Source organism: Aspergillus bombycis (assembly GCF_001792695.1).
Source record: "Aspergillus bombycis strain NRRL26010 chromosome Unknown contig00004, whole genome shotgun sequence".
Classification (NCBI taxonomy): Eukaryota; Fungi; Ascomycota; class Eurotiomycetes; order Eurotiales; family Aspergillaceae; genus Aspergillus; species Aspergillus bombycis.
In genome coordinates, this window is record NW_019170006.1 from 383,167 (window position 1) to 409,399 (window position 26,233).

Here is a 26,233-nt window from a genome sequence, read left to right on the forward strand (position 1 = left end):
AATGCATCGATGGATCCAGATTACCGGCTGCCAAGCCCGCGGAGGACAACTCGCTTGCTCGAGCCGACTTTCCCAATATCACTGATGCTTCTAGATTTAGGTAAAGTGGGAATTTTACCAGCAGTATGATCTTCCTCGGGAGGGGATAGGCCAAATGTGAAAGGTCTTAGAGACGAGCTTCTCCGTGCTTGACCCAGGACATCTTCCACCCACGCTTCACTTTCTGCGCTCATAGGAGCATGCCTAGATCGTGGTTTAGGCCCTGCCAACCCAAGAGGAATAGAACCATATCGAGCGTCACTCATGGTTGAAACCGCACCGAAAGAGGTATTGGAAGAAGTCGAGAGCCGCCTGCGCGAGGAGACGGTTGACATGGGGGAACACGATAAATTTAGTGTCTCGCTTGTGCTTGCTGCTCTGAGATCGGTCATATCAGATACATTCGAAGCCCGTCTCGTTTTGCGTACAGCCAATGAGGACGATGGTCGATTACTGATAACAGAATGGGGTCGGGACGGCGTGCATCGTCCATTGCCAGGCCTAGGAAGCCTGCTCCCCGGTGGTGTGTAAGTTGGCGTCGATTCACGAGATGATAATCCTTGAACTTCGACACGAGGCGTGTCCGAAACGTGTCGTCGCCCATGATGGATAGCATACTCCCTCAGATATTCGGCCAAGTCTGCCCAACCACCACCAACACGTACCATCACGCGCTCACCATTTTCTCCCACTGAACGGACGAAAAGCTTGGTGGGAACGGTTTTACCACCTTGGTGCAGATGGTATAGTTTCACGGAGCTTTCCTCTGGAGCATGAGAATATCTCCTACGAGAAACAGCAGGGGTGAGGGTAAACGATGGGGTGGGCGTGCCGCTGCGTGACACTGACCCTTGTGGGGATATAGAGCGGAACCGCTCCCTAGCGTTCAAGGGCAAAGATGATATCGCAGATGATGCATCAGGCTCACGGTCTTCAAAATGGATACGCGCCGGGAGTGTAGTAAGAATGGAGCTAATTTTCTCGTCTAGATGATCCCTTGGCCTTCGTATCTGGCTACCCGGAGTCGACGGCCGGGAGCCCGTCTTCTCATTCGCTGTGCCGGTCAATGTCTCGCTAGATACACGAGGCGTAGACTTATATGCTCCAATGCTTTCGAGACTAGGGTGTGCAGTCAGCTGCTTCCTGACACGGGTGGCTGTTGAAAGGACGGGTGCTTGGGAAAGCGGGGCTTTAGGTGCCGGCTTTCTCACGGAGGTATTCATGTTGCGCTCCCAAGCCTTGGGCTGTCTCTGTGTAACGCTATCGGGCCCTGAAGATGAGTGGTCTTCCCGAGAAAGTTCAGAACGCCGGCCAACAGCACGGCGAATACCGGTGGACGAGGTGGAGGGACGCTGTTTGCTCGAATGTGACTGTGGGCACAGGCGATCATTATGGGAACTTGATCTTACGGGAGAACCCGTGACCTTCTTGACAATGGTCGGAATGGTCAGATTGGTGTTTGATTCATCCTCGTAGTCCAGATCCAATCGTTCATTGATAAATCGTTGCAGTGGAAGGCTAAGAGCCCGGTTGTGTTTCAAGGACGTGGGCGGAGACTTTTCGCTGTCTAAGCGAAGCAAGCGGTCTTCTCGCAATGTATGATCGCTATTAGTTGGTATGCGGCCCGAATGCTGATGGTCTGTCTGAAATAAGGGAGGCGTCTCAATAAGCTTAGGTGTTCCGTTCGACGAAACGGTATGCAATCCACGGATGTCCGGGCTGGATACGAGTGATGGATAATCGGAGGAATCCGTGGAGGCGTCCGATACTCGTCGACCACGAGAGATGGTGATTTGCTCCGGATCCAAACGTCCCGGTCTAGTGTTAGAAAGCTTGATGGGGCTATCCAAAGGTTGCCTTGGGGATGGAGCTGCAGTGTCTTTGTCATTGGTCAACGAGGGGAGAGGTCGAGAAGGCACTGGCGACGAAGGGCTGCTAGTTTGAGGAGAAAGTGAGTTATCTCGATTGACCGCTATCGAAGCAGTAACATCGGTGGGGGCGGGTTCAACAGTGACGCTAGGTAAAGTTGTCGCTTCTTCAGCCGAGGGAGACCGTAGTTGACCGAAGACCTCAATCATAGATTCCGGGGTAGTTGAGACTGTCGATGTTTTGTTCCCATGCGGCTCTACTGTTTCTTCCGGTTTGGGCGAGTTTACTACACCCTTGGGTCTCTGTATTATGACACTCCCAGTCTCTGCTTGCGAGCTTGGACTAGTTGGGGAACTATCTGCTTCAGGAGAGGTGGCATTCCTGGGAAAGTCTCCTGCCTGGGGTGGCGGTGCTGAGCGTTCCATTTCCTCATGTTGTGCAATGAAAGGATCTTCTATCGCTTTTTGGAGTTCACACGTAGGCTCCGTCTTTCTCGGCAAATTGTCTTCGGGCAACGTTACTGCTTCCCGGTTAAGATCAGAGGAAGGTACGTCCTTAGCTGCGTCCGTGCACACAGATTCTAATGAGGTTTTCTGGGCGTGGACCAGGTGCGCATTTGCATTTTCTTTCTCGCTAGAAGGCGATGCGTCGAATACCACAGTGTTCGTAGTACTTCTCTCCGGGGTCGCGGTCGGTTCAATTACAGTATTGGCCTCTTGCAGGGTTCGGCTGGCTTCAGAGCTATCGCTGGCCACTTCCGTGCCATCAAGAGAAGACGATGTATCAGAACCATGAGTGGGAGCTTGTTCGATTCTTTGAGAGGCAATGACGGGTTGTTCAAGCATATTCTCAAAGGATTTCTGGTCCTCAGTAGGGCTTCTGGGTTCCTCGGCGATAGTTTCCATCAAAGGTGGACGTGCAGCTTGGGGGAAAGGTTCGGGGGTGTGGGTGGTAAGGTCTTCGGGAGTTCTATGTTCATCCGATACAGGGGCTGGCTGATTTGGTACTTGTGGATGGTCTCTGCTTTGCAATTTATTGGCCATCATGCGCCGCCATTCATTCTCAACTGTCTGTTTCTCGGCATCCATAACCCAGTTGCCAAAACCAGATTCGATGGCTTCTAAATCATCAATCCAGTTTTCCGGCAACGAGTCTTCCCGGCCCTCTAGCGCATCAAGCATACGATCCATTCGTCGCCCCGCCGAAAGAACCGTCACCTCCAGCGCAGCGCGTTTGGCATGATAATTTGATCTGGAATACAAGGCATCCTGTTCGCTGGGGGGCACGGAGGACTTCAACAAGTTCAAGGCCGAATTCAATTCAGACCGGGCTAGACGTAGGCTCCACAATAAGCCCGGTACCTGACGGAGGACTACTAGCCGAACATCCCACGTGGAAAGCAGGCTGTTCAGGCGGGAGAGAAGTGGGAGAGCGCGCAAAATTGTGGCGGTGATAACAGCGGTGAAATCACTTAATTGCACATAGGTGAACGAAGGGGGTCCGGAAAGATTGCTATTGGATGACGATGGCCGAGACCGCGAAGGAATATGAGCGTTCAGAACGTGTTCTTTCAATTCGTCGACACCTAGACTTTCCATGCCATCTCGAATCTCCTCAATGCGTTTCTCGTGTTCAGCCACAACTTCTGCAGGAAGGCTGCCCAAATATTCTGGCTCTGAAGTATTGGATGTCGTGGTAGAAGGCGGCATGAATCCTTGGCCCAGTTGGGCATCCGTGCGTTTCGGCCATTCCCACGTTTGCACCTCTTTATACCATAGGCTTAGATTCTGTGCCGCAACAGCCGCGCGGATTCCGAGAGCTCTCTCCGCCTCAGAGACTTGGGATATGCTCTTGGAGAGGATATCGTATGCGGGTTCGTTCTTCGGCACTGCGTCTGTTGAGGTAAGCGCTTCGAGAGTAGATTCCGGGGACAGGTTTGCGAGTAACGGGTCAAGAGACTGGTAGCTGGGGATTGTTGATCGACTAGGCGATGGAGTCGGTGGCACGGCATGAGAAGCGACGTTCGCTGCCGGGAGGGAGATGGGTGGAGGTATAGGATTGCTGCGGCTGGTGGCCATGTCGGGAGGAGAACGGCCACCGGAACAGCTCACAGATGTTGGTCGGATAAGGACGGAATCAAGAAATGCGACTTGGGAGACGGCGGTGGAATAGCTGATTTGGATAGATGAAAGAGTGTGTACCGCTGATAAGCAAGCATGCTGAGATGCGAACTTGCAGAACCCCAAAGCGACAGCGGAGGTGAGGTTGTTTAGGGGTGTTCCGGAGATACCGAGCTGAGATCAAGGTTGGGTACTCGGTAGGCGACGGTGGGCGTTGTCGTATGGGGAATTAGTGGAAATAAGTGTGTCGGTAATTAAGACGAGTAAATTCAGATGCAGGCAGGATCAAGTGCGAAGAGAGGGAAAAGAAAGACCAGATGTGGGAGGAAGAGAGGCAGATAAAGACGGAGGATTTACAAGGTAAGCTCGGGGATTGATAGATCACAATCGGAAGGCTGGGGGTGGGAAGGGAAAACGATCGGAGAAGCGCAGTTGGGAAGCCCAAAAGAAGAAAAAAAAAAGAAAGAAATGAATGTGGGATGATAACTGCAGAGCTGAGACCGGGGGTGGTGGTGGGAAGAGAAGGAGCGAGACCTGGACCAGCTGTCTCTCAAGCTAAGGGAATGACGATGATTCGAAGAAAGTGGCTGCAGGCGTGAGTTGGAATGAGGAGAAAGTTGTTCCTCAGCTGGAACGGGACAAAAAGTGGAGCCCTTCCGCTTGCCAAAAGGGGCACCATGATTACTACTAGTACTATTTATATGGAGTCAAACCACTCGCTTGCCACTATTGATTTTCGGTCTTATTCTGAATCTTAGCTTCATCTTCCTCTGGGGAATCCTTCCTTCTCATAATTGCTCTTCTTAAGTTTAATAAAATGTCATTCTCCATGACTCGGGAAACCTAAAATCTTCTCAAGTTCCCATTCCCGAGCTGGAAGAAGATGCAGACGAACTCTCCTGTATCACATCCCGTCGGACGTTATATATCGGTATGTATGTATGTATGTATGTCTCGAGCTACATGACACAAAATCCCCCTAGCTCGGTGGAGTCTCACAGTACATCAATTCCCCTGTGGGTGGCTGGGGCGAAAGGAAGCACAGTGTTCCATAGACTTTCAAATTCCAATTCATGAATGAACTGGGTGCAGTCTATCCTGTCAAGGGTGGTCAATTCATAGAAACCATGTTGATGCACGGACTTTTCCCTTGCATTTCTTTGCAGGGAATCAGGGCTCTCAATGTGGTTATCTCCCATGTTAGACCATGAAAAGCTCCGAAGTACCCATAATAACATATGTAGTCATCACACGCATCTTTAGCTAAACTTCGTTCTCCATAAAAGACGCGCCGCGGTCACGCTCGAGGATCACCATCAAGGCGCGTCCACACGAAAGAGGCGAGGTATTAGGTAGTAGACCAAAGCCCAAAACAACAATAGATCTGTGATCGACACCCCTTGCGTATTGCAGCAGTAGATCACTGACACTACCTTTTTTTCTCTGCTACCCGACGCACCCGTCATTAGAGCATTGACAAGATATTCCTTAGGACCACCATCCTACAACGCTTGTCGTCTTAGTGGCCATCCAAGACGGCGGTGGCGAGACTGGATGAGTCCTCGGTGGGACTGACCATGAATTGTCAATCCAAGTCATGAGTCCATCAATCGAAATGGAAAATAGCTTTGTGAGTGTGGCGGGTGGTGACCAAAGAGGATGATAAAATTAGAAATCCTGCATTAGCTGAAACCGATCGAGGATTCTGACCAAGGGCTCCCATCATCGAAGGGGATGGCATCTGCACAACAACTCCCTTGTTGTACATACCATCCAGCCTTCGACAACTGATCCGAAACCTAAGACAGCTAGCGGACACAGGCAAGGAGCCAGGACTGTACTTGACCCTTAATCTGCGAAATATTCAACCTTCTTGCCAAGGTTGGTGCGGAGTAAGATAAGTGTAATTTCCAACGGAGAGACCAAAGGGGGGGGGGGGGGGGGGGGCCAACGGTCTCGAAACAACATGGAGCACTCAAGGGCTTAGTATGTACTTTGTACTGTGTGCTTTGTAGATGGTAGGGTGTTGTCATGAACCACGTGGGGATCAAACCTCCCCCGAGCTCAGCATTCCGTTGCTCTAATTAATACCCGAAACATCTCCAATGGCATTTGCCTGCTCTGTCCCACTCATCAAGCGTCTAGAAGCAGCTTCCAGAAAAGGGGCCAGATGATGGTACAGTATAGAGTATGGAATGAGGAATTTTGTGGTCTTGAAGCGGTTTCTGAGGTAGGATCCACAGATCTCGTCACATCACCCAATAGTCCAACCCTAAGCTGTCATTTCGGTGTCGGCACAGGCCATCGAAGGTGATCTGGGGCTGTATTATTCAAGCTATCTAGCACAAAACAGTGGCACCTTACAGCTAGAGAGAATAGCAAAGAGGTTGAAAAGGCTAAGGTATCGAGACAGTAGCTCGAAGCCACAAGGTATGCATATACAAGAGTTGTAGATACACCCTAATTCCGAAAGATATATATATATACAGGTCGGCGGGCATCGTGTGAAATGCAGTTAATACCAAAAAATACTTGTTGATCCCTCAACTACTAAATCAAATCATCATAAACAAGGATGGAAACGTGATAAGTAATTTCAGAGAGAGAATAGAACTGAAAATCGAAAAAGAAAAAAGAAGAAAAAAAAAAAAAGAAAAGCTCACCGATCTGGGACATGTTTCGTGTTTTCCGCGTCAGGGTTAAATTTATCGCTGATAAGGGAACATCGATGATAAGATCGAATCAACTCTCGATCCCTATGTGATGCCATAACATACCTTGATTGAAGATGCGATTTCGCACTCAACTCGTTAACGCTGCAACTTTTTCGAGTAAGTGTTGTCTGCACTTTTTCTTAGCCGCCTTGGATTCCCCTTTCTCCCTGTAAACCAATGTTGCCTGTTGGTGCTCCCGCCAAGTCTCAATGGAAGCTTCAACCCAATGCGCGGCTCTCCACTAAGCACTAACACCTATCTATAGAGTTGACGGCATCCCTCTCATCGCTGGGTAAGGTATGCTGGATGCGACTGGAAGATGGAATCGTTCGATTTACCATCATCCCTGATCAAGGTACCCAAGTCTGGGCGCAGTTACCCGTGGTATGTACCCCTTGTCATCCGAGCGAAGAAGGTCTGATCTAAACAAATCGTACCAGGACGCCATCTTCGATGAAACCAGTTATGTTGTGGAATCCAACTCCGGGGTTATCAACCTTGAAGTTCCCGTCGGTGCTCTCCACCGTGCCCTTCGCTCCGCCGTAGCAGCGACGTCAGCCCAACTGCGTCTGACCAAAAAAGGCAACGTCCCTCTCTTGGCTCTTACGATCCACGCATCATCCTGGACCACCGGGTCCAACGCACTAGGGATCGCTGAATCTGACCATGCAGCCATGACCGGCCCGGCTCTCGGAGGGGAAGATGCTGGTCGCGCAGGTCAGGCAACCGGTGCGTCCAGACCAGCAGCCGTTTCTGGACCCCGAGAACGCGAGACGGTTATTACGCAGGAAATTCCTGTAAAGGTCCTCCATGAATCTGCCATCGAGGGGCTCCATGAACCGCGATGTCGTGACCCCGATGTGCACATCATCTTGCCTAGTTTGTTCCAGTTGAAGAGTATCTCCGAGCGGTTTACTAAGTTGGCGGCCGATTCCAAGGGTTCTTCGGGTTCTGCGGTTGTGTCTGCTATTGCGCCTAAACTGGAACTATCAGCGAACATGCATGGATCGCTGAAGTTGGCGCTCGCCACGGACGCCTTGCGTATTTCAAGCGTTTGGACGGATCTGGTGAACCCGTCGCTGGACCCGGGGCAGCTCACTCAGACGGAAATTGAGCAGCTGCCGAGTGAGCGGATGAGAGCGCTAAACAATGATGATGAGCCGGTTGGGCGAAAGTGAGAATTGACGGGAAGGATTGGGGAAGGGTGCTGAGTGTCGGGCGATTGAGTCCTAAGGTCGTTGCATGTAAGTTGGGGACGTCGCTTACACCGGTGACTGGAGTACCTTGCTGATTCTGTTGACTTGCGCACAGGTTTTATCCATGAGACGGCCTTGATACTCTACGTTTACTTGCCGGGGAGCTGGAATGGAGAAGACTCTTGTTTGACGGTGAGTTTTTCAAGCCGACGTAGTTAGGTTCAGACTGACAGGGACAGTATTACATCAATTCTTACGCGGCCTGAGTAGAATTACTGGGTTCAGATTGTGGATGTAATCCAGTCTCTGTATGCAAAAGGTACGCGCAATACAAACGCACATAACACCGAGCGTCCGAAGGTCGAAATTATTATAATACTATTAAAATGTTCAAATAATAAACGTTCATGTTCCGTGAAACTCGAGGCAGCAGAAAGCCTTCGGTTCAAGCCCTCATGCCAAGATCCCAAATGGACAGAGGTGTAAGCAAAGCAATCATCAAGGGGAATAAGGGAAGCAATAAGCACTGCATAAGGTGCATATGCAAATATTTATTGTACACGGGAATATATCGGTCATGCAATGGGGTCGAGAAGAAGAATGTGCTCCTCATCGAGGCAACGCACTATGCAAGACTTTTGTGCAGGCGGGTAGAAGAATTCTATAGCACACGCAAGCCGTATGCGCTTCACGATGTGCAAAAAGTAGCGTGGGGCCGGGAATTAGGAAAATCGTAAGACATGATCACACAAAAGAAAAAAAATAAAGACCCTGCATCTAGTAGGCTGGCCAACCTACTTCGCCATCACATCGACATATCGGCCTTTCTTTCGTCCTTTAGCAGGAGCGCCCTTGCGCGCCTGTGGTGCTCCAAGAAGGTCATCTATGGAGCTGGCATTGCTCAATGATGTTGCAGGGCGAGGAGGGGGCAAAGAGGAGCCCATTGGTGGCGTGGGCATGGCTGCACCAGTAGAGGCTGACCGAGCAGTGCCTAGCATAGGTGGGGGGGCAGCAAGCGAGGGGGGTGCTGGGCTGCTGGATAGTAACGGGGGAGCAGCACCTGCAGACGATGGGGGCCTACTATCAAGCCCCAAACCCATGCTTGCTGCAGGAGGTGCAGTGCTGCCACTGGCACTTCTGCTAGGAGGACCTGGCGCTTTGGGTGGCGGTGGTGTGCCACGTGATACAATGGCGCTGTTCGGGTCTTTCTTGTTGACCCATTTCTTCAACTCCTTGTCATAATAAAAAGAGTTTTCCTCGCCGAGTTTGGCACGGATAGGGCCCCCCGAGTTGTTGTTGTTGTTGTTGTTCTCGTTCTCTTTCTTTGCTCCAAACCAACCACCAAACCATGATTTCTTCGCTGCGGCGGGGGGTCTCTTGGCTGTAACAGACAAATCAGTAACATGCCCAAGTATTAACATCTAAGGACAGAACTTACCATCAGCTTCTGCAGCTTTTCTGAACGCCTCATCGGCTTCGCGGTCTTTGCGTGCCTTCTCAGCCTTCTGAATAGCGGCTGCACGCGCCGCAAGGTCATCGTCATCATCATCGTCCATGAAGGACTTCTTCTTTTTTAGGACATCCTGATGCGTGGGCTCTTCCGCAGTGTCCAATGTAGGAACTGCGCTAATTTCGACGGAAGGCGGTTCATAACCACTACCGGCTCCGGGCGGAACGTAGCCGGCTACGCTAGGTGCAGGCACTGCCGCCAAAGTTTGATCAAGAGGTTCACCAAAGGACTCATTAACAGGGGGTTGATAGGGTGATATATTCACCGGAGATCCTTGCATTGGGGCAGGTTCGACAGGGTAGGGCTGAGAAATTGAATCTTCCACAACAGGCGCCAGAGGCATATATGACGCTTGAGGGGGGTAGATTGATAGCCTGCGGCAGATGGAGACCCGTAAAGTGGGCCACCTTGATACACGCCGCTTTCAACAGGTGTCGATGGTTCTTGGGAACCTCGTCGTTGCCCAAACGGGAACCCGAACGACGATGATCTCTGGGAATCAAGAGATGATCTTCCACGATATTGTTCAGGGGAAGAATTGGGGATGTATTGGTTGCCCGGTTGATATCGGGAAGGACCGCTGCCTGGCACCGACTGGGCTGCAGGCAAAGAGTAGGGCCCAAAGTCCGACACGGATGGCGACCGACTGACGGTTGGAGTGCCGGAAAACTTAGCAAACGGCCCAATATCTCCATCTCCAGCTTTTCCGGAACCCGTTGAGGCGGCATCACTATCTTCACCAGCAACGAAACTGTTGAACTTGGCCCACATCGAGCCAGAAACCTTCTCCATGCTTGGTCTGGAGATCCAAGAAGACCCACTGTCGCTGGTCGTTTGTCTCAAGCGCGCCGAGAGCTCGTCTACTCCGAAAAGCAGGTGTTGGTTGTGATAGCCAGATGGCTTTGTAGTTGCCTTTAGAGCTGCTGTAATGGCATCGGCGTACTGCAAAGCTTCAGATTTGCGACCATTCTCTGCAAGGGAGCAAGCACGAATGAGTTTGAACGCCAACAGATGTGGTAATGTAGATGTAGGAGATCCTGCCAAGACTGAAACTGCATATTCATATGCTTCGGTAAGCAAGATCGCATCATCATCCTGCAACACGTTCAAGGGTAGATGTTGGTGGTCGGCTCCCAATAGAACTATACTCGTTTGTGGGTCATCAGCACCGCCAAATACCGCGGCTCGTGAAAACATAAAACAAATATGAGCAGCTTCCGTCCGGCCGTATGATAACAGCAGTCGACCGAGGGCCAACAGGGCCTTGTGGTCTTCGGGACTGCGGTTGCTCAAAACTAGCCCTAACGTATCCCTCCAGCTATCCAGACCTTCAAGGGCATTTTTAGACGGCCCTTGTCCACCAGCTTTACTGACCATCTGGAATCCCGCTCTTGCCGACGGGGGAACAAGCTCATCAACGCTTTCATCGACATTTCCAGCGAAGATTTCATAGAGTGCTGCAAGGGATTCTGAGTTACCAGTCGTAGATTTGACTTCACGTCTGACAAATTCTTGAACGACCTGCTTCCAAACAGACCTATCGAGGGTTGAGGCGATTATCATAGCATGTCCCCATAGACGATTGTCCACCGCATCCCATACAGCTTTCTCCCGGTTACCCACAAGAAGGCTATTGCGAATGCTCTCTATTGACTGGCTGTCAGTAGCATCTGATTGGGAGGGGGCGTTCAGTGGCGGCAAAGCATTGAAGGCTGGGAGGTTGACTCCGGAAGTCGGCTCCGACTCTGAACTTTGCAGGTGAGGGAATATAATGTAGCGTAACGACTTTTCTATCTCAGCTGATCCTTCCAAGGCACCATCGTGTTCAACCAACGCTCGAACAATCTTCCACAGCAATATTTTCTCGTCATGTCGTTTCGAAGACTCAGGGTGTAATTGAGCTGCTTCAGAGATGCCCTCATTTTCGAATGCCGCAATTTTACTCGAAAGCCAGGCAATTAGGTCCTTCTTCTTGGACTTGTGTTTCAGTGGGCCGGGATGTTGTACAATGCCTTCAGTGATAGGCACCCAATCGTTGACTGGAAATATTTTCACTTCCCCTGGGGTAGACTTGATTTTTGGCGCGGCTTGACCAGCAGCATATCGAGGTACATGCTTTGGGAAACATGACGTTATAGAGCCACCAAATCCAAACTTGACAATTGGGGCGCCTTTCCATCGCTCAAGTGGATCCAATTCCTGTCCATCATTCGGTGGGATGAACTCAAGCTGTTGCGACGGAACACGGTGATGGAGAGAAACCTGAGACGGCGCGTAGGGGTTGGCGGACTTCGTTGGGGAAGCGGGAGCATGAACCGAAGCAGGCCGCTGTAAAGGATCCGAGGGCACAGATAAACCTAGAGCCGATGCCTGTTGGCTAGGGGATTGAGTTTGTGACCTGCGAGGCGGAACAAATTGAGCGTCACCAGTAGGAGGCACAACCGCCGGTGGAGGACTAGCCATAGGAGCAACACGCTTTGAAAACTCATTTATATACGATGGAGGAGCATATGAAGTCCTCGGAGGTGAGGTGGGCTGAAGAGCTGCCGACACATTTTCAGGAACCGCCGTCGCAGCAGCTGAACCTACAGCACCAACGGGGGCTGTGATAGAGTTAGAAACTTCCTGCTCATCCGGATGCGGCTGCATACCGATGGGAGCATAGCTAGATGCTGGTTCTTGAGCGGATCTGATAGCAAGGCCCTCTGGCGGTTGGTATGAGACTTTTTCATGATGAGCCAACGGACTTGAGGTACGTGGTTGGAACGGCAAAACAGTCCCCTGACTAGAGACACTAGATGGCTGAGAAGCATAGCGGGTACGAGGTGGTGCTGGGGAATACCTGGGTGCCGATGGAGGTTTGGTCCCAGGTTGTATAGTAGGTGGTTTAGGTGAGTAACGCGACGCTGCACTAGGCGCTGCCGGGGCGCCAGGAGCACTTGGGCCCAATAGATTTGCATACGGATCTAAGCGTTCTGGCTGTTGCAACTGAGATTCAGAACCAGCACTACCACTGCCTGCGGAGGAGGAGAGAGACTAGCATATGGGTTCGCCGGGGGCGGCGGCTGCGAGTAGGATGGCGGGGACGTCACTATATTAGCAGTAGGCGTATAGCGTCCCGAGCTCGCGGGACGGGATTTTGGCCGAGGGGGCGGCAAAGGTAGTTCTTCATAGAAGTTCTTAGGTGTTGTGACAGGTGGCGCTGGAACTGACGTTGCCGCCGGAGGTGGAGTAGGTACTCCTGGGACATTGGGAGGAGGCCCTGGGATACTGCTACTCCGAGGTGGTGGTGGTGGCATGCTACCAGGATGCGCGACAGCCGGTTTGTGGGCAACTACGGGTTTGCGAGGACGAGTAAGATCATCTGGCAGGTCGTAGGGTGACTTGTAGCCTTCTTTAGAGCGTTCTGCAAAGCTCTCTGCTCTCTTTGCGGTCGGCCGCGGCTGGGGCGGGGTTGCAAAATAGTCTTGCATTGGAGCGACACTTGATTGAGGACCAATGCCTGGTATCCCTTGTAGTAAATCCGATGTGGATGGCTGATGTGGCGTGTAACTGGTGGGTTGCGCCTGAGGTCGCGCTGAGCTCTGCGGAGTACCGAAGGGACTGCTCAGGGTTGCTTGGGTCGTCTCGTGGACACTCCCATTTAGATTCTGAGAAAGCGACTCTTGACGATTGTTCGAGCCCTCGCCAATCTCGTCCTCCAGAAGCAAATCGTCATCGTCATCAAGCGCTGCTTGCCACCTAGCAGCCAAGTCATCTTCTGAACCCTTCTCAGGTTGGTCATTAGACAGCTCAGCCTGCCACTTTGCAGCCAAATCATCGTCAGAAAGATCTTCCTTGGTCTGGTTCTCTGATGCAGCCGCCGCCAAGATATTGTCAAATTCCTGAGCTGTTGGGGATGCGGCGCTGACCGGAGAGTCGGGGTAAGCGTCAAGCGAGCCGATGACTTGTGTGGTACTCTTGCGAGTAATATGGGGGGAAGGTTCTGCTTCCTCTTCTGGTACAGATCCTTGAACCTCATTGAAGAATGCTCCACCTTCATCGTCACCGTCATTCTCGAACAGTTCATCGATCTGACTCTCTTCCTTCACATAAGGCTGGGCTGGTGACTCCAAAGTATTATCTAGCAACGGAACACCCTCCTCATATCTAGATTCTGTTTCTGGTGGGATATAAATTGGTTTGGTTTGGGTTTTCAGCTGGCTGAAAAAGTCGTCCCCGGCATCACCATTTGTAGGGCTTCCCCAAAAGTCTTGGTTATCGTCATTCACAAATTCGTTGGTAGTCAGACGGTCACCTTTATCAACTTGTTCATTGAACCAAGAAGCTGCGTCATTATCCTCACGACGCTCTGTAGTGTTATGTTCTGCTGGAAAGGATTCGTCCATCACATTATCAGGAGTCGTGGTATCGGGAGACCCATTCGCGTCGCCCCCAAACACAGGCGCGCTTTCCTCAGAAGTCTCGATAGCACGAGGCTCATCGGACATTGTTTGCGGTAACCCCTCCTGATGGCCTGGGATATCTTCCTGCGCAGAATTCTCTGCATTGTTCTCTCGGGCAATCTCTTCAGTCAAGACTTGCTCAGCATGCGGCGGAGTATCTAAGTCCATTACGGCCGGGACGGCTGTAGGCTGCACGTCAACAGAAGCATCGGTATTTGGGGATGCAGAGCTGCTATGAAAATCGTTCTCTTGGATAAATGCCTGGGGGGAGTTGAGCTCGGTGGCAGATTCTGTTGTTGAATCTTTCGAGTCCTGTGTTAGGTCGTCCGAGATAGGCGCATTCGAGGATACGCCATCCTCCGATCTGAGAGCCGGATGCCAGGCGGCCGATACCTCATTATGAGCCATGTTTGCTGGATATAAGATCTAACTCGGCGGTAAAATATTAGCTTAAAATAGATCGCATGACACGTTTCCAAAACTCACCCTGGCAGGACCGACGAGGCAAAATGGCAACGGCGTAGAATTATTTTATTAGTAAAACATGAAATAAGAAATGTACACGGCTTGCGTTGAACTAGTTCATCACAAAAAATCAAAAGAAACAAGGACTCATGGCCGCATATCCAGGAAGAACAATAACCACGACTTTGGGAATCCAACAGCTGATTCCGTGACGGACTTCCGGATTCTCTCTTATGATACTACTACTAGTTAACTATTATTGACCTATCGGGCCCTTGGGACGCGCCCGTCACCCGGGGCGGGGGATTAATGTTCCAGGCGGAAGGGCCACCTATTCCGTTTACATGGTCACGTGTCTGCATGGCAGTGCAGCACTGTGAAGCAGAAAAGCGGGACCGCCCTACTGTCAACCGAACTTTTGACAATGTAAATATTCTGTGAAACCGATGCAACCAAATTGTTGTTCCTAATGGCTCAAAAGAAAAGACTAAAGCGATATTTATTCTTGTTACAAACCAACTAGCTAGTGAGGCCTAGGGAAAATGAAAGGGAAAACAGGGGAAAGTGGTTGGGCGGTACCCGGGGCGGTAGAAATATTTCTGCCAGACAGTATCATCCCAATTGTCAACCTGATTAGTTATAGCCCATAATTACAGTGGATAACCAGTAACTACTAGTACGTAGTACTAATTGAATTGATGCGCCATTAACTTAACTCCCAAGAAATGTAATTTTTATGCACCGTAAGCACCTATGGAGTACTAGCCACAATTACAATTCCCCAGGAATACCTACTATGCCCTTTTGAAAATCAACCAATGCAAGACCGTGGTCCTGGATATAATCTTAACCATTTAATTACACTTATGACATCGCTGTTTCACAACGCACCCTATTTATTGATGCGCCACAATTAGTACACGTCTCCTGCGACCATCCAATCATGTGATTGGACACCTCCACTACTGCCCTTCCTGACTAAGGTATTAACATCTCCATACTCTAGGCCACCATCACTCGAGATTACGAACGCCCTTGCTCTTCACAATAATAGACCCAAATATATCTCCTGTACCTCTTCATTTCGTTTCTGCGCCCCATCCGATAACCACACCGCCGATATCTTGCGCGACCAAACCCCGAATATCTCCCTACCACATCAACAATGCTCATGCTGAAAAGTCTTGGATGCAACTCGACGTGACATGATATCATTTGCTAGTGCAGGAGCTTGAGGACTGCTCCCCTGGATGTGGGGACTTACACCGCATTTGTCTGTGATCTGTTCATCATGCCTTCATCATCCGATTACTTAAACCCCACGCCCGAGCCAGCATTGCTGGTGATTCTGGTTCGGACGACGACCTTGACTTGGAGGAGCTTGATCCAACCACGGCAACAATTCACTCCCCACGCTCAACAGACGAACCGACGAGACTAAGAGACCATGGACCAGGGATTGCGCTGAGGAATTTGCGCCTGGGCGTAAGAGATCGAGTGTGGGGCCGGAGTCACTCCGGGACGTACAGGGGATCGGAGGACATGGATCGTTTGCTCGAAGATCGAGATGACGACGACCTGCGAAGGTCCCACACGAGCTCTCGCAATTATACTGATGACAATGCGCCCCTACTGGAGGAAGGTCGACATGAGTCCAGTTCCTCGTTTCCGGATACCGAGCGGGTGCCGCATAGGGGTCGTCGATTCCGATTTCCGGGTGCGAAAATAGCAAGTTTGTTCTTTGGCTCTTCGGCATCAACTGAGAGTGAAACTGCGATAGCGAAGCCTCCCCGCGATGTTTTTGTAGGACAGGCACAAAGGTCCAAATACCCGCCTAATATCGTTTCGAATGCAAAATATACTCCGTGGAGTTTCTTGCCCCGTACATTGTACAACGAATTCTCGTTCTTTTTCAACATCTATTTCCTCCTTGTCGCGCTTTCACAGATTATTCCTGTGCTTCGGATAGGCTACATGTCCTCTTACATTGCGCCATTGGCGTTTGTCGTTTCCATATCTCTTGGGAAAGAGGCTTTGGATGATATCGGTCGACGGCGAAGGGACGCAGAGGCGAATGCAGAGGAGTTTTCTGTTCTAGCATTTGATAAGCCTCTTGAGAGGCAGGCGGTTTCTGCGTCCGGCAATGTTAACTCCGAGATTGCAAATTCCTTGCAAGTTACTAAGAAATCTCGGGACCTGAAAGTTGGTGATGTCTTGAAAATCCGAAAGAACCAACGCCTTCCTGCCGATGTTGTGATCTTAAAAAGTGTCTCGAATGACACGACTCACCAGGACACCGTGGCAGAGGCATCCACAGATCTTATACAGGCGGACCAAAGTTCAGCACCGCCTGCGGCGGAGCCTAGCTCGAGTACTGCAGCAGAAACTACGAACGCATCGTCGGCTAGCGATACGTTCATACGTACAGATCAGCTGGACGGTGAAACCGACTGGAAACTACGTCTGCCATCAGTACTATCGCAAACCCTTCCACTTACGGACCTCTCCCGGTTGAAAGTGACTGCAAGCGCACCGGATAAAAGTGTAAATGAATTTGTTGGCACTATTGAGTTAGGGCCTCCTGTCGGATTTTACGATCCCCATGTTGATAAGGCAGATGATGATTCTGGTAACGAAGGAGTTCAATCCAAATCTGCTCCGCTAACGATCGATAACACGGCCTGGGCCAATACGGTCCTTGCCTCAAATACGATAACATATGCCGTCATTATCTATACTGGTTCACAGACACGAGCGGCACTTTCAACATCCCCATCTCGCTCCAAAGTAGGGCTGTTAGAGTATGAAATCAACAACTTGACCAAAATTCTATGCGCTTTGACTCTCACCCTGTCGATTATCTTGGTTGCCTTGGAAGGGTTTCAGCCAACTAACGATAAAGAGTGGTATGTTGCGATCATGATTTATCTCATCCTCTTCTCTACGATTATCCCCATGAGCTTGCGTGTCAACTTGGATATGGCCAAATCGGTGTACGGCCGTTTCATTGAGCGGGACAAGGATATACCTGGTACTGTTGTAAGAACCAGCACTATACCTGAGGATCTTGGTAGAATCGAGTACCTGTTGTCGGACAAGACGGGAACCTTGACCCAGAACGGTGAGTCTCTCTCCCTTCTTTGGATAAAGTGTTAGTCAACTGACTTTGGCAGAAATGGAGTTGAAGAAAATCCATGTTGGAACCGTGTCATATGCAAACGACGCCATGGATGAGGTGGCCTCATATGTAAAACAAAGCTTTTCTGGTAGCTCATTGACTACTCCTTCAACACCGTTTGGAACTCAAACAGGAGTTGGAACAGCCCCTCGCACACGGAGAGAAATCGGTTCGCGTGTCAGGGATGTTATACTCGCTCTTGCTTTGTGCCACAATGTTACACCGACAACAGATGAAGAAGATGGTGTGAAAGTAACAAACTACCAAGCCTCTTCGCCGGATGAAATTGCAATTGTCCGGTACACCGAGGATGTTGGGCTCAAACTGGCCTATCGTGACCGCCAGACGATTGTTCTCGAATCTACACACACCCGAAGCGTCGTTGTACGTGTTCGCATACTTGAGATATTTCCTTTCACTTCGGATAGCAAACGTATGGGAATTATCGTGCAATTTGAGACAGATGGTGGAATATTAGAATCTCCCAAACAAGGACCCGAGATCTGGTTTTATCAAAAGGGCGCAGACACGGTTATGACCTCGATCGTTGCAGCAAACGATTGGCTTGATGAGGAAACTGCAAACATGGCTCGGGAGGGCCTGCGCACTCTGGTTGTGGGAAGGAAACGGCTTTCCTTGCAGCAATATCAGGAATTCGATGCGAAGTTTAAGCAAGCGTCGCTTGCTCTCCAAGGACGGGACGTCGGTATGGCCAAGGTCATCAGCGAGTATCTTGAACGAGACCTGGAACTCCTCGGAGTGACTGGAGTCGAAGACCGTTTGCAAAGAGATGTTAAGCCGTCACTAGAACTTCTCCGCAACGCTGGAATCAAAATCTGGATGTTGACAGGGGACAAGGTGGAGACAGCACGTTGTGTGGCTATTTCTGCGAAATTAGTTGCCAGAGGACAGTACATCCATACTGTCACCAAAGTCAAAGACAAATCGGCTGCCCAGGAAGCTTTGGATTTTCTGCGTAACAAAACTGACTGTTGCTTGCTTATTGATGGCGAATCGCTCTCTCTCATGCTTGGTCAATTCCGGTCAGCGTTCATATCAGTTGCAGTCTTGTTGCCCGCTGTTGTTGCGTGTCGATGTTCCCCAACCCAGAAAGCTGAGGTTGCAGACTTGATCCGTCAGCATACCAAAAAGCGAGTCTGTTGCATAGGAGATGGTGGCAACGATGTGTCCATGATTCAGTCGGCTGATGTGGGAATTGGCATCGTCGGTAAAGAAGGACGCCAGGCTTCCCTTGCAGCAGATTTCAGCATTACGCAGTTCCACCATCTCACCAAGCTCCTGGTCTGGCACGGACGCAATTCCTACAAACGGTCTGCCAAACTAGCACAGTTTATCATGCATCGCGGTCTTATCATCAGCGCCTGCCAGACCATGTACAGCATTGCCAGTCACTTTGATCCCAAGGGTCTCTTTATCAACTGGCTCATGGTCGGTTATGCTACCGTTTACACCAACGCCCCCGTTTTCTCCCTGGTCCTTGATCGTGACGTGGATGAACACCTCGCCAACCTCTACCCCGAACTGTACAAAGAACTCAAATCCGGCCGCAGTCTAAGTTATCGCTCTTTCTTCACCTGGGTCCTGATCTCCGTATACCAGGGGGCCGTAATCCAAGGCCTCTCCCAGATCCTCCTAGACACAATCGCAGGACCCCGACTCATCAGCGTATCATTCACCGCCCTGGTTATCAACGAACTTCTAATGGTCGCTATCGCCATCACTACCTGGCACCCTGTAATGATCTTCTGCCTCCTAGGCACAGCCCTCCTGTACGCTGCCAGCGTCCCCTTCCTCGGCGAATACTTCGACCTGCAGTTCGTGATCACTGTGGATTGGGTCTGGCGTGTCGTCGCCGTTGTCGCCGTGGCCATCATCCCCGTCTGGGCTGGAAAGTTGATTCAACGATCCTGGCATCCTCCAAGCTACCGGAAAGTGAGGGGCTAACTTAATCATCTTAGCCTCTTATCTCCCTTCCTCACTTGATTCTGCTCCCTACTTACCACCACCGCCCGCTACTGCTCTTCTCGCATGTGATAAGAATATTTCATCGGTTAAAAGGTGTTTGGAGCGAGCGCTTTTTCACTTCTGATATTTACTGTATACCTGTAGCAACTGTACCTTTTGATACTGCCACTGAGGCACTGTCATGGTTGATATATAACATAGAATTCAACTGATTTACCTTTTTTTTTTTTCCTTCTGAAAGCCCGCAGGCTCTTCCCTTGATGCTGTATCGTATAATAGAAAGTGGCATCGGCCCCGAGCATTCAAACAGCACACTATTCTTTGCAGTATGAAAAGAATGAGGACGGCTGGACGATGGATGTAATTAAGTCTTATTATCTATTGCTAAGATTTACTACCACGTCTACATCGTGGCCCTACATCAAAATCACATGGCTAGTCTACCTGTTCTAGCAACTCCTGAAAAGGTTGAAGAGCGGCGCAGTGTAGAGGCTAGACCAGTTTAATAGGGGTTAAAAGAATATCTAAATACAATACTCTGTAAGCTATGTAGGGTATAGGGTGTATTTACCCTAAACGCCACCTAAAAGTTAAAACTCGCACCGTTTGTATACTACGTGAGTTTGGAAAGGCATCATCACAAGAAAGGTTTCATGGTACCTGGGGTGCTCCATTTGAGGGAAGGGTTGATTTAGTACATATATATTAATAACCAGAAAGGCTAATGTCTACTGCAGATAGTAACTCCCCAGACATGCAAACATAAGCATGATGCATACAGATCATGACACAGCATTGCTCATCACCTCTGCTTCTGAATCGTTGAAGAAGAGAGATATCCCTGGCGGCGTATATCACAGCCCCAAGCAGATTGAGATAAGAACGGGGCTCCTGTTGAGACTAAGGACTGAACACTTTCTTGAACCGGAAATGGGAGAGATCCCGGATGACCTGCGCAGTACTCTTCATGTTCTCCTTGACGATGTATGACGTGGGTTTAGAGAACAACTCGTCGATCTCTTCCAAAGACTTGTTCTTTGTTTCCGGCATGAAGATGACCTGGTAGACCCAGCCGATTGCGGCGATACCACCGTAGAAGCCAGAGTGAGACCGATACGGGTCATAGATTTCATCATGGCGGTGAAGTTGTATGTGACGATGAACGAGCAGAGGAACAGGTTGGCGTCAGCAGTAGTCATGCCATAACTACGAAGGTAGGTGGGGAACACCTCAGATGGGATAACCCAGGTCAGACAAGCGTACGAGCCAAAGAAACCCATGTAGAGGATGATGCCGGTGAGGTAGACACCCTGGGCGGCCACTGGGTTCCGATCGGGATTGATTTGATAACCCACACCAACCAAAACAAGACCGATAAAGAAACACGGCAGCATGGTATTGGCCCAGTAACGCCGACCGAATTTCTCCATGTACATGACCGCGGGGATCGTGCCGATCAGCAAAGAACCACCACCCACTAGCGACATGAAGACACTGTTACGTTTATCGAAACCAATGTTTTCCATAAGAGTACCCATGTAGTACATTACGGCGTTCACACCCGTTAACTGGCCGAGGACAATCATGATGTTGGCGTAGACCATGGCGCGGCGAGCTCGAGGGTTAGTAAAGAAGTCCATCCAGGCGTACTTCTTGGTGTTCTGCTGCTCCTCGTTCTCCGATTCCACCGACTGGCGCATGCTGAGGAACTCGCTCTTGGCATCTATATCCTCGAAGCCACGAATCTTTTTCCAAACGCCATATGCTTCCACTGGTCTGTTCTTGTGCATCAAGAAACGAGGACTTTCGGGCAAGAAAAGCATCCCGACGAAAAGAATGGTTGAGAAGACCAGGGACGAGCCAAGAATATAGCGCCAGTTGCCCTTGACGTCGAGGAAGATGGCAGCAACCGCATAACCAAGGACCTCGCCCAAGGCAATGTTTAGCTGATACAGCGAGACCAGGTTACCACGGATCCGTGATGGGACTGTAATCGTTAGCGGATGGAGCCCGACTGCAGTGAGAACAGGGCAGATGTTTGGTTACATACCACATTCAGCAACATAAACCGGAACGGTACCACCCTCCAGACCGACACCCATACCCAGAATGAAACGGCCCGCAAACATCATGCCAAAGTTGACGGCACCGGCCTCCAAGGCAGCACCAATGGTGTAGAGGATGCACGATACAATAATCGCCATACGACGGCCCAAGTACTCGTTGGCTGGAGAAAGGATTAGCGCACCTCCCACGGCACCCAGCGGCATACCGGCATTAACCAAGCTGGCGTCCGAGTCAGACAAGTGCAGGTCATCAGGCATGTAGAGGTTGGCACCACTGATCAAGGACTGGTCCAGGCCGGAGAGCAAACCTCCCATGGAGGCAAATGCGACTAAGATATAAGTGAAGTAGGCCGGGTTGGACAGGGAGACCTCGAAGCGCGACGTCTTCAATTCCTGCAACTGGTTCTCCAGTTGTTGGAGCTCCATGTCCATGGCAGCCTCGTCAAAGGCAGCAGTGCCCTTGGGGTCCTGGAGGATATCATCCATCTCCACGGCCGTGGCATCCTTGTGGTCATCATGGGAGGCCTCAACATCCTTTAGAGACCCCATGATGGGAGGCTGAATATCGTTGGAAATACCTGGGGAGGTTATGAGTATATAATACAAGGGGGGTGTTGATGTTATAAACAAGCGATAGACCAACGAGAGTCCCTCGAGTACTAGGGGAGATGGAAAGTAATCATTTAGCAACTACGGAAGAAAAGAAGAAAGGAAAGGAAAAGGAAAAGCGAGAAGAAGGTCGGGCAGCCGAGACAGCACGGGACTTATAAGGCCATTGTCAGGCACGTCACCCCATTCAAGAACTCTACAAGCTTTTGTCATACTGGATGGCACCTGACTGTGGGGGCAGCAGAATCTATTCAAAATCTTGGGGTAGATTACTACTCAAGGACTAGATGACTCGATTATGAGATTGGTAGCCAACGAGGCAGTGGAGACGTAATGATCCTGAGTTAAAAAGAAAAAAAAAAATTTTTTCCTTTTTTTTTTTCTTTCTCGAGTTGAATAAGGAATGTGTGCCGTCAAGACAAGAGGGCCCCGTGAGTAAGGAGACCTGGAGATGGAATGTTGTTGGGTGAGAACTCCGGAATCACTCCGCATGGAGACCATCGGGAAGGAGGAAAATAAAAAAGAGGAGAGCGCCGATCCCCACACGGCAAATAAACCTTCCCCGTGGAGGGCAAAACCTACGACAATCCAGGAAGCCGAGTCCGGCAACGGTACAATTTCGGGGAGTCTCCGGGTTTTTTCATATAAAATGTCGAACATGCGTCCAATGGAAGAGGGACAATTGCGGGATTTATGGAGCGTCATCGGAGAGAAAATCAGAGGGAGAAAACGCCCAGCACGAAGAAACCTTCTACCTGCCCACCCGAGCCTCTCATTCGCCCGTTCCCCAGTTAAGATTCCGCCAGGAAAGGCTTAGTTTCATCGAACCATTCGTCCTAACCCTGGAAAACGTGGGGGGTCTCCATTTCTCGTGAGGTAATCTGCCCCTCCTGTGTCTAACAAGTGTGGTAGCTACTTTGCTCTGCTCCGAATATGGTCGTACCGTCGTGGTCAAAATTTTATTATCCACCTGTTGTCGGTCTTTTACCATACACAGTACTAGTAGTTACATTGGTGGCTGTTCGTTCTTCCGCCCTATACTCCGTACAATCACATGATATCAATCACATTAGCTAAAAAGTTCATGATATGTATTCTCTAACCTGTCTCTAGTACTCCACACTGTACATGTATCAGTAGCACACCAAATTACATTAATTAGTTGAGAAGCAACGAACAGAAAAATAATAAAGAAGAAAACAGTCACGTCCTCCGGAGACACAGACACTAACCAGCAGTACCTGCCTTCTTGGTGGGATATCCATCCTCTGCGTCAGATCACTTCTTCCTAGTTTCCCCGGTAAAGCCAACTTCTAGAGAACCGCTAGGGAAAAACTTTTTTTTCGGAGGGCTCCAATTTTTTTTGTCTAGTTTTTCCAAATTTTTTTTTTTTTTTTCATCGCATCCTTCCCCCAACCGGTTTTCGAGCGGTAGGATCCGATCCGCCATAGTATGGTGAAACCGGCCGACTATTCGGGTTCTGTCCGGGACTAGGCGACCGACCTCCATGTAATCTAGCCCGAAGCCTTTCTTGCGCCGAAGCTGCCCGCTCCAGAGGTTGAGTGCCGGATAGCGATTGATATGATCCAGCTCGCTGGCTGGGCAATGGTCGCGCTCCGCCCGGGTGCAGCGACGGCGGGGTAGGCGAGTGACTGGGTGGTGTTGCTAAAGACCCCGGGGGCGCACTGCTCGTGGCCGCCAACGGCGCACCCATGCTACCAGCAGCCCGTCCTCGCCGCAAGCTAGCCGTTTGAGAGGTGGGAGGTTGTGCCGAGCCCGAATCACCCCACAGATCACCTAATCCACCACCACTACCACGACCATACATCGAGGTTGCAGGAGCCGAACCATGAGCGCCGGACTGGATTTGAGTCGTCGCAATGGTCCGGGCCGGCGCAGGCGTTGGAGCTTTGGGGTTAGGGGGCAGCCAACCGGGAAACGGGCGGCCTTTCTCGCTATAATAGGCGCGTAGAACGTTGGAGATGTGAGAGCAGTCCTCGTGGTCCGGGTCGTCCGCCTCGTCGCCCAGAGTGATCGCCCGGCGAAGGGACGTCAGGCGGGTGCCGAGATTCGAGATCGCCGATGAGGACGTGAGGGAAGAGAAATAGGAAGACATCGTGTTGTGCGTCGTTGTTCAGGAGTGACACCGAATGTTCGTATAGTGGCGGGGTGTTCGATGGCGGCAAGGACGATGCGGTGTGGACGGAACTGAATACGACAACACCGGAATGCTCAACGGAAGATTCGAAGCTGGCGGTTACGGCAATGCGGGTCACAGTGACAATGGATACGATATCTCAACTAACAGCCGCCCAAGGAGGAGACAGAAAGTGTCTGCCACACTCTTTGCCAGGAGGTTAATTTGGCTTCATTAAGTCATTACACTTGGCGCTCCACTCGCTTGTTTCACCCCCTGCACGTGACGTCTGTCTTCCAGGAGTACAGGAGTATATCTACCATGGGTCACGATCACTTACCACCACTTTATCCCAAGGGGCTTGAGAGTCTGTTTTTTTTAAAAAAAATAAACAAATAATAATAAGAGTAACAATCATATTAAATCCGCAGGACCAGGAAGGTGTTTGTAAACTATGCAGAGACTGGGTATGACGCCCGATCGTAGCAGATGTGACTTCAGAGACAACAACCAGACAACGCCGTGCAAAATACAACAGACCAGAGTGCTTTTATGCTTTTTGACTTGGTATGTTCCAATATTCAAGAAAGGCCCCCGTCTTACGCGAAGAGATTCTCCTTGCCAACACCCTCGGTTTCGTACTCGATCTCGATCCGGGGACCCTTCTTCCGGGGTTTAGCCTGGGGAGCAGGACGCTTCCTCTTAAAGCCAGGCGCGGGCTTCTTCTTCTCATCCTCGCTGTGCTCGCTAGCATCCTCTTCATCGCTCTCATCATCACTGTCCTCGTCCTCGTCATCCTCGTCATCGTAATCATCACTAGAGTCTCCCGACTCCGCACCCAGCCAATCTTCAATATCTTCCAGATCCTCCTCCTCATCAAGGTCGCTAACGTACTCAACCTCACCAACGCCTTCCTCCTCCTCGTCTTCCAACTCTCCATCATCAAGATCCTCATCACGCTCACCCTCACCCGCGCGCTCCAGGCCGCGAAGAACCTTCTTCCAAATGCCCTCCTCCACATTCAGCGGCGCTTCACCGTAAGCACCACTGCGCAATCTCTCAATAAGCTCTCTCTCAATCGCCCGCTCGACCTTAGCCGCCGATTCAGCCTTGCGCTCACGGGTCTCCTCTCTCCGCCGAATCTTAGGCGCCATCTTCGGTACAATCTTCTCCCCCAGTCTCTCCTCCTCTTTAGCCAGCTTCTTCATGCGAATAGCCACCTGTGTCAGCCTCGTAAGACGCTGCTTGCACTTGTGCACCAGGAACTTGGGCCAGTAGATTAGTCGCTCGTCAAGTTGCTCCAGCGCCTTTGCGTAGTTCGACGACAGCCTTATCCGTTCCCACCATTTGCTGGGCATGTGCGCGCGTTCCACGGTCTTCATGTAGAGGTACATCACGCCAGTTTCGGGGTCCGACCGCACTGTGGCATAGCGGGAGTTGGCCAGTGGGCAAGACTGACGGTTGCAGAGACCGCTGACATTGTATTCGTTTCGGCAGAAATTTTGGCCTTTGGTTGTTCTAGAGGTGGAAATGTTAGTTAAATGATGTATCTGTTTTTTTTTCTATTTAAAAATTCCTTTATCATATAGTTCCTCCTTCGCATTGGCTTGTTGTGTCTCTTTGCTCTTTGCTCTTTTCTCTTTTCTTTTCTTTTTTTTTTTGGCGGGAGATATGCAAGTATTTTCATCAGTAACTTACTTCAGTTTATAGGAACAGAATTGCTGGTTTATAACCTGCCAGACAATCTCATCCGACGACATCTTGACTAGGGCCGGTCAGGAACCTCGAAATAATGGCCTAAACCGCTGTAGTTGGGAGAAAAAGTATCTTTGCTATGCGGCTAGACTTTGCGAGAACGATTGATTCTGCCGCAAAAAAAGTTGCCGCAGCGGTCATCAC

General features: G+C 50.4%; 7 protein-coding genes across 7 annotated transcripts; 2 read left to right on the top strand and 5 right to left on the bottom strand.

Annotated features, from left to right (window-relative positions):
• Positions 1-20: 20 nt before the first annotated feature.
• Positions 21-3,986, bottom strand: ABOM_001165 (GAS2 domain protein; the record flags this gene model as incomplete). The annotated part of the gene is made up of 1 exon (XM_022528295.1): positions 21-3,986. One exon carries the CDS (start codon positions 3,984-3,986, stop codon positions 21-23), a length of 3,966 nt encoding a protein of 1,321 aa, XP_022394012.1.
• A 2,830-nt stretch (positions 3,987-6,816) lies between these two features.
• On the top strand, positions 6,817-8,204 carry ABOM_001166 (checkpoint protein HUS1 family protein; the record flags this gene model as incomplete). Its single annotated transcript, XM_022528296.1, has 6 exons — positions 6,817-6,859; positions 7,008-7,126; positions 7,183-7,916; positions 7,970-7,986; positions 8,054-8,130; positions 8,178-8,204. 6 exons carry the CDS (start codon positions 6,817-6,819, stop codon positions 8,202-8,204), a joined length of 1,017 nt encoding a protein of 338 aa, XP_022394010.1.
• Positions 8,205-8,732: 528 nt separating this feature from the next.
• sec16 (COPII coat assembly protein SEC16) lies at positions 8,733-14,301 on the bottom strand (the record flags this gene model as incomplete). The annotated part of the gene is made up of 4 exons (XM_022528297.1): positions 8,733-9,319; positions 9,377-9,799; positions 9,856-12,484; positions 12,541-14,301. The coding sequence occupies 4 exons, from the start codon at positions 14,299-14,301 to the stop codon at positions 8,733-8,735; spliced, it is 5,400 nt and encodes a 1,799-aa protein (XP_022394009.1).
• A 1,599-nt stretch (positions 14,302-15,900) lies between these two features.
• ABOM_001168 (aminophospholipid-translocating P4-type ATPase NEO1) lies at positions 15,901-19,501 on the top strand (the record flags this gene model as incomplete). The annotated part of the gene is made up of 2 exons (XM_022528298.1): positions 15,901-17,479; positions 17,532-19,501. The coding sequence occupies 2 exons, from the start codon at positions 15,901-15,903 to the stop codon at positions 19,499-19,501; spliced, it is 3,549 nt and encodes a 1,182-aa protein (XP_022394024.1).
• Positions 19,502-20,422: 921 nt separating this feature from the next.
• Positions 20,423-22,137, bottom strand: ABOM_001169 (putative MFS sugar transporter; the record flags this gene model as incomplete). The annotated part of the gene is made up of 3 exons (XM_022528299.1): positions 20,423-20,551; positions 20,611-21,509; positions 21,573-22,137. The coding sequence occupies 3 exons, from the start codon at positions 22,135-22,137 to the stop codon at positions 20,423-20,425; spliced, it is 1,593 nt and encodes a 530-aa protein (XP_022393940.1).
• Positions 22,138-23,593: 1,456 nt separating this feature from the next.
• ABOM_001170 (uncharacterized protein) lies at positions 23,594-24,313 on the bottom strand (the record flags this gene model as incomplete). Its single annotated transcript, XM_022528300.1, has 1 exon — positions 23,594-24,313. The coding sequence occupies one exon, from the start codon at positions 24,311-24,313 to the stop codon at positions 23,594-23,596; it is 720 nt and encodes a 239-aa protein (XP_022393901.1).
• A 620-nt stretch (positions 24,314-24,933) lies between these two features.
• Positions 24,934-26,094, bottom strand: ABOM_001171 (ribosome biosynthesis protein MAK16; the record flags this gene model as incomplete). The annotated part of the gene is made up of 2 exons (XM_022528301.1): positions 24,934-25,852; positions 26,033-26,094. The coding sequence occupies 2 exons, from the start codon at positions 26,092-26,094 to the stop codon at positions 24,934-24,936; spliced, it is 981 nt and encodes a 326-aa protein (XP_022393902.1).
• Between the last annotated feature and the right edge of the window lie 139 nt (positions 26,095-26,233).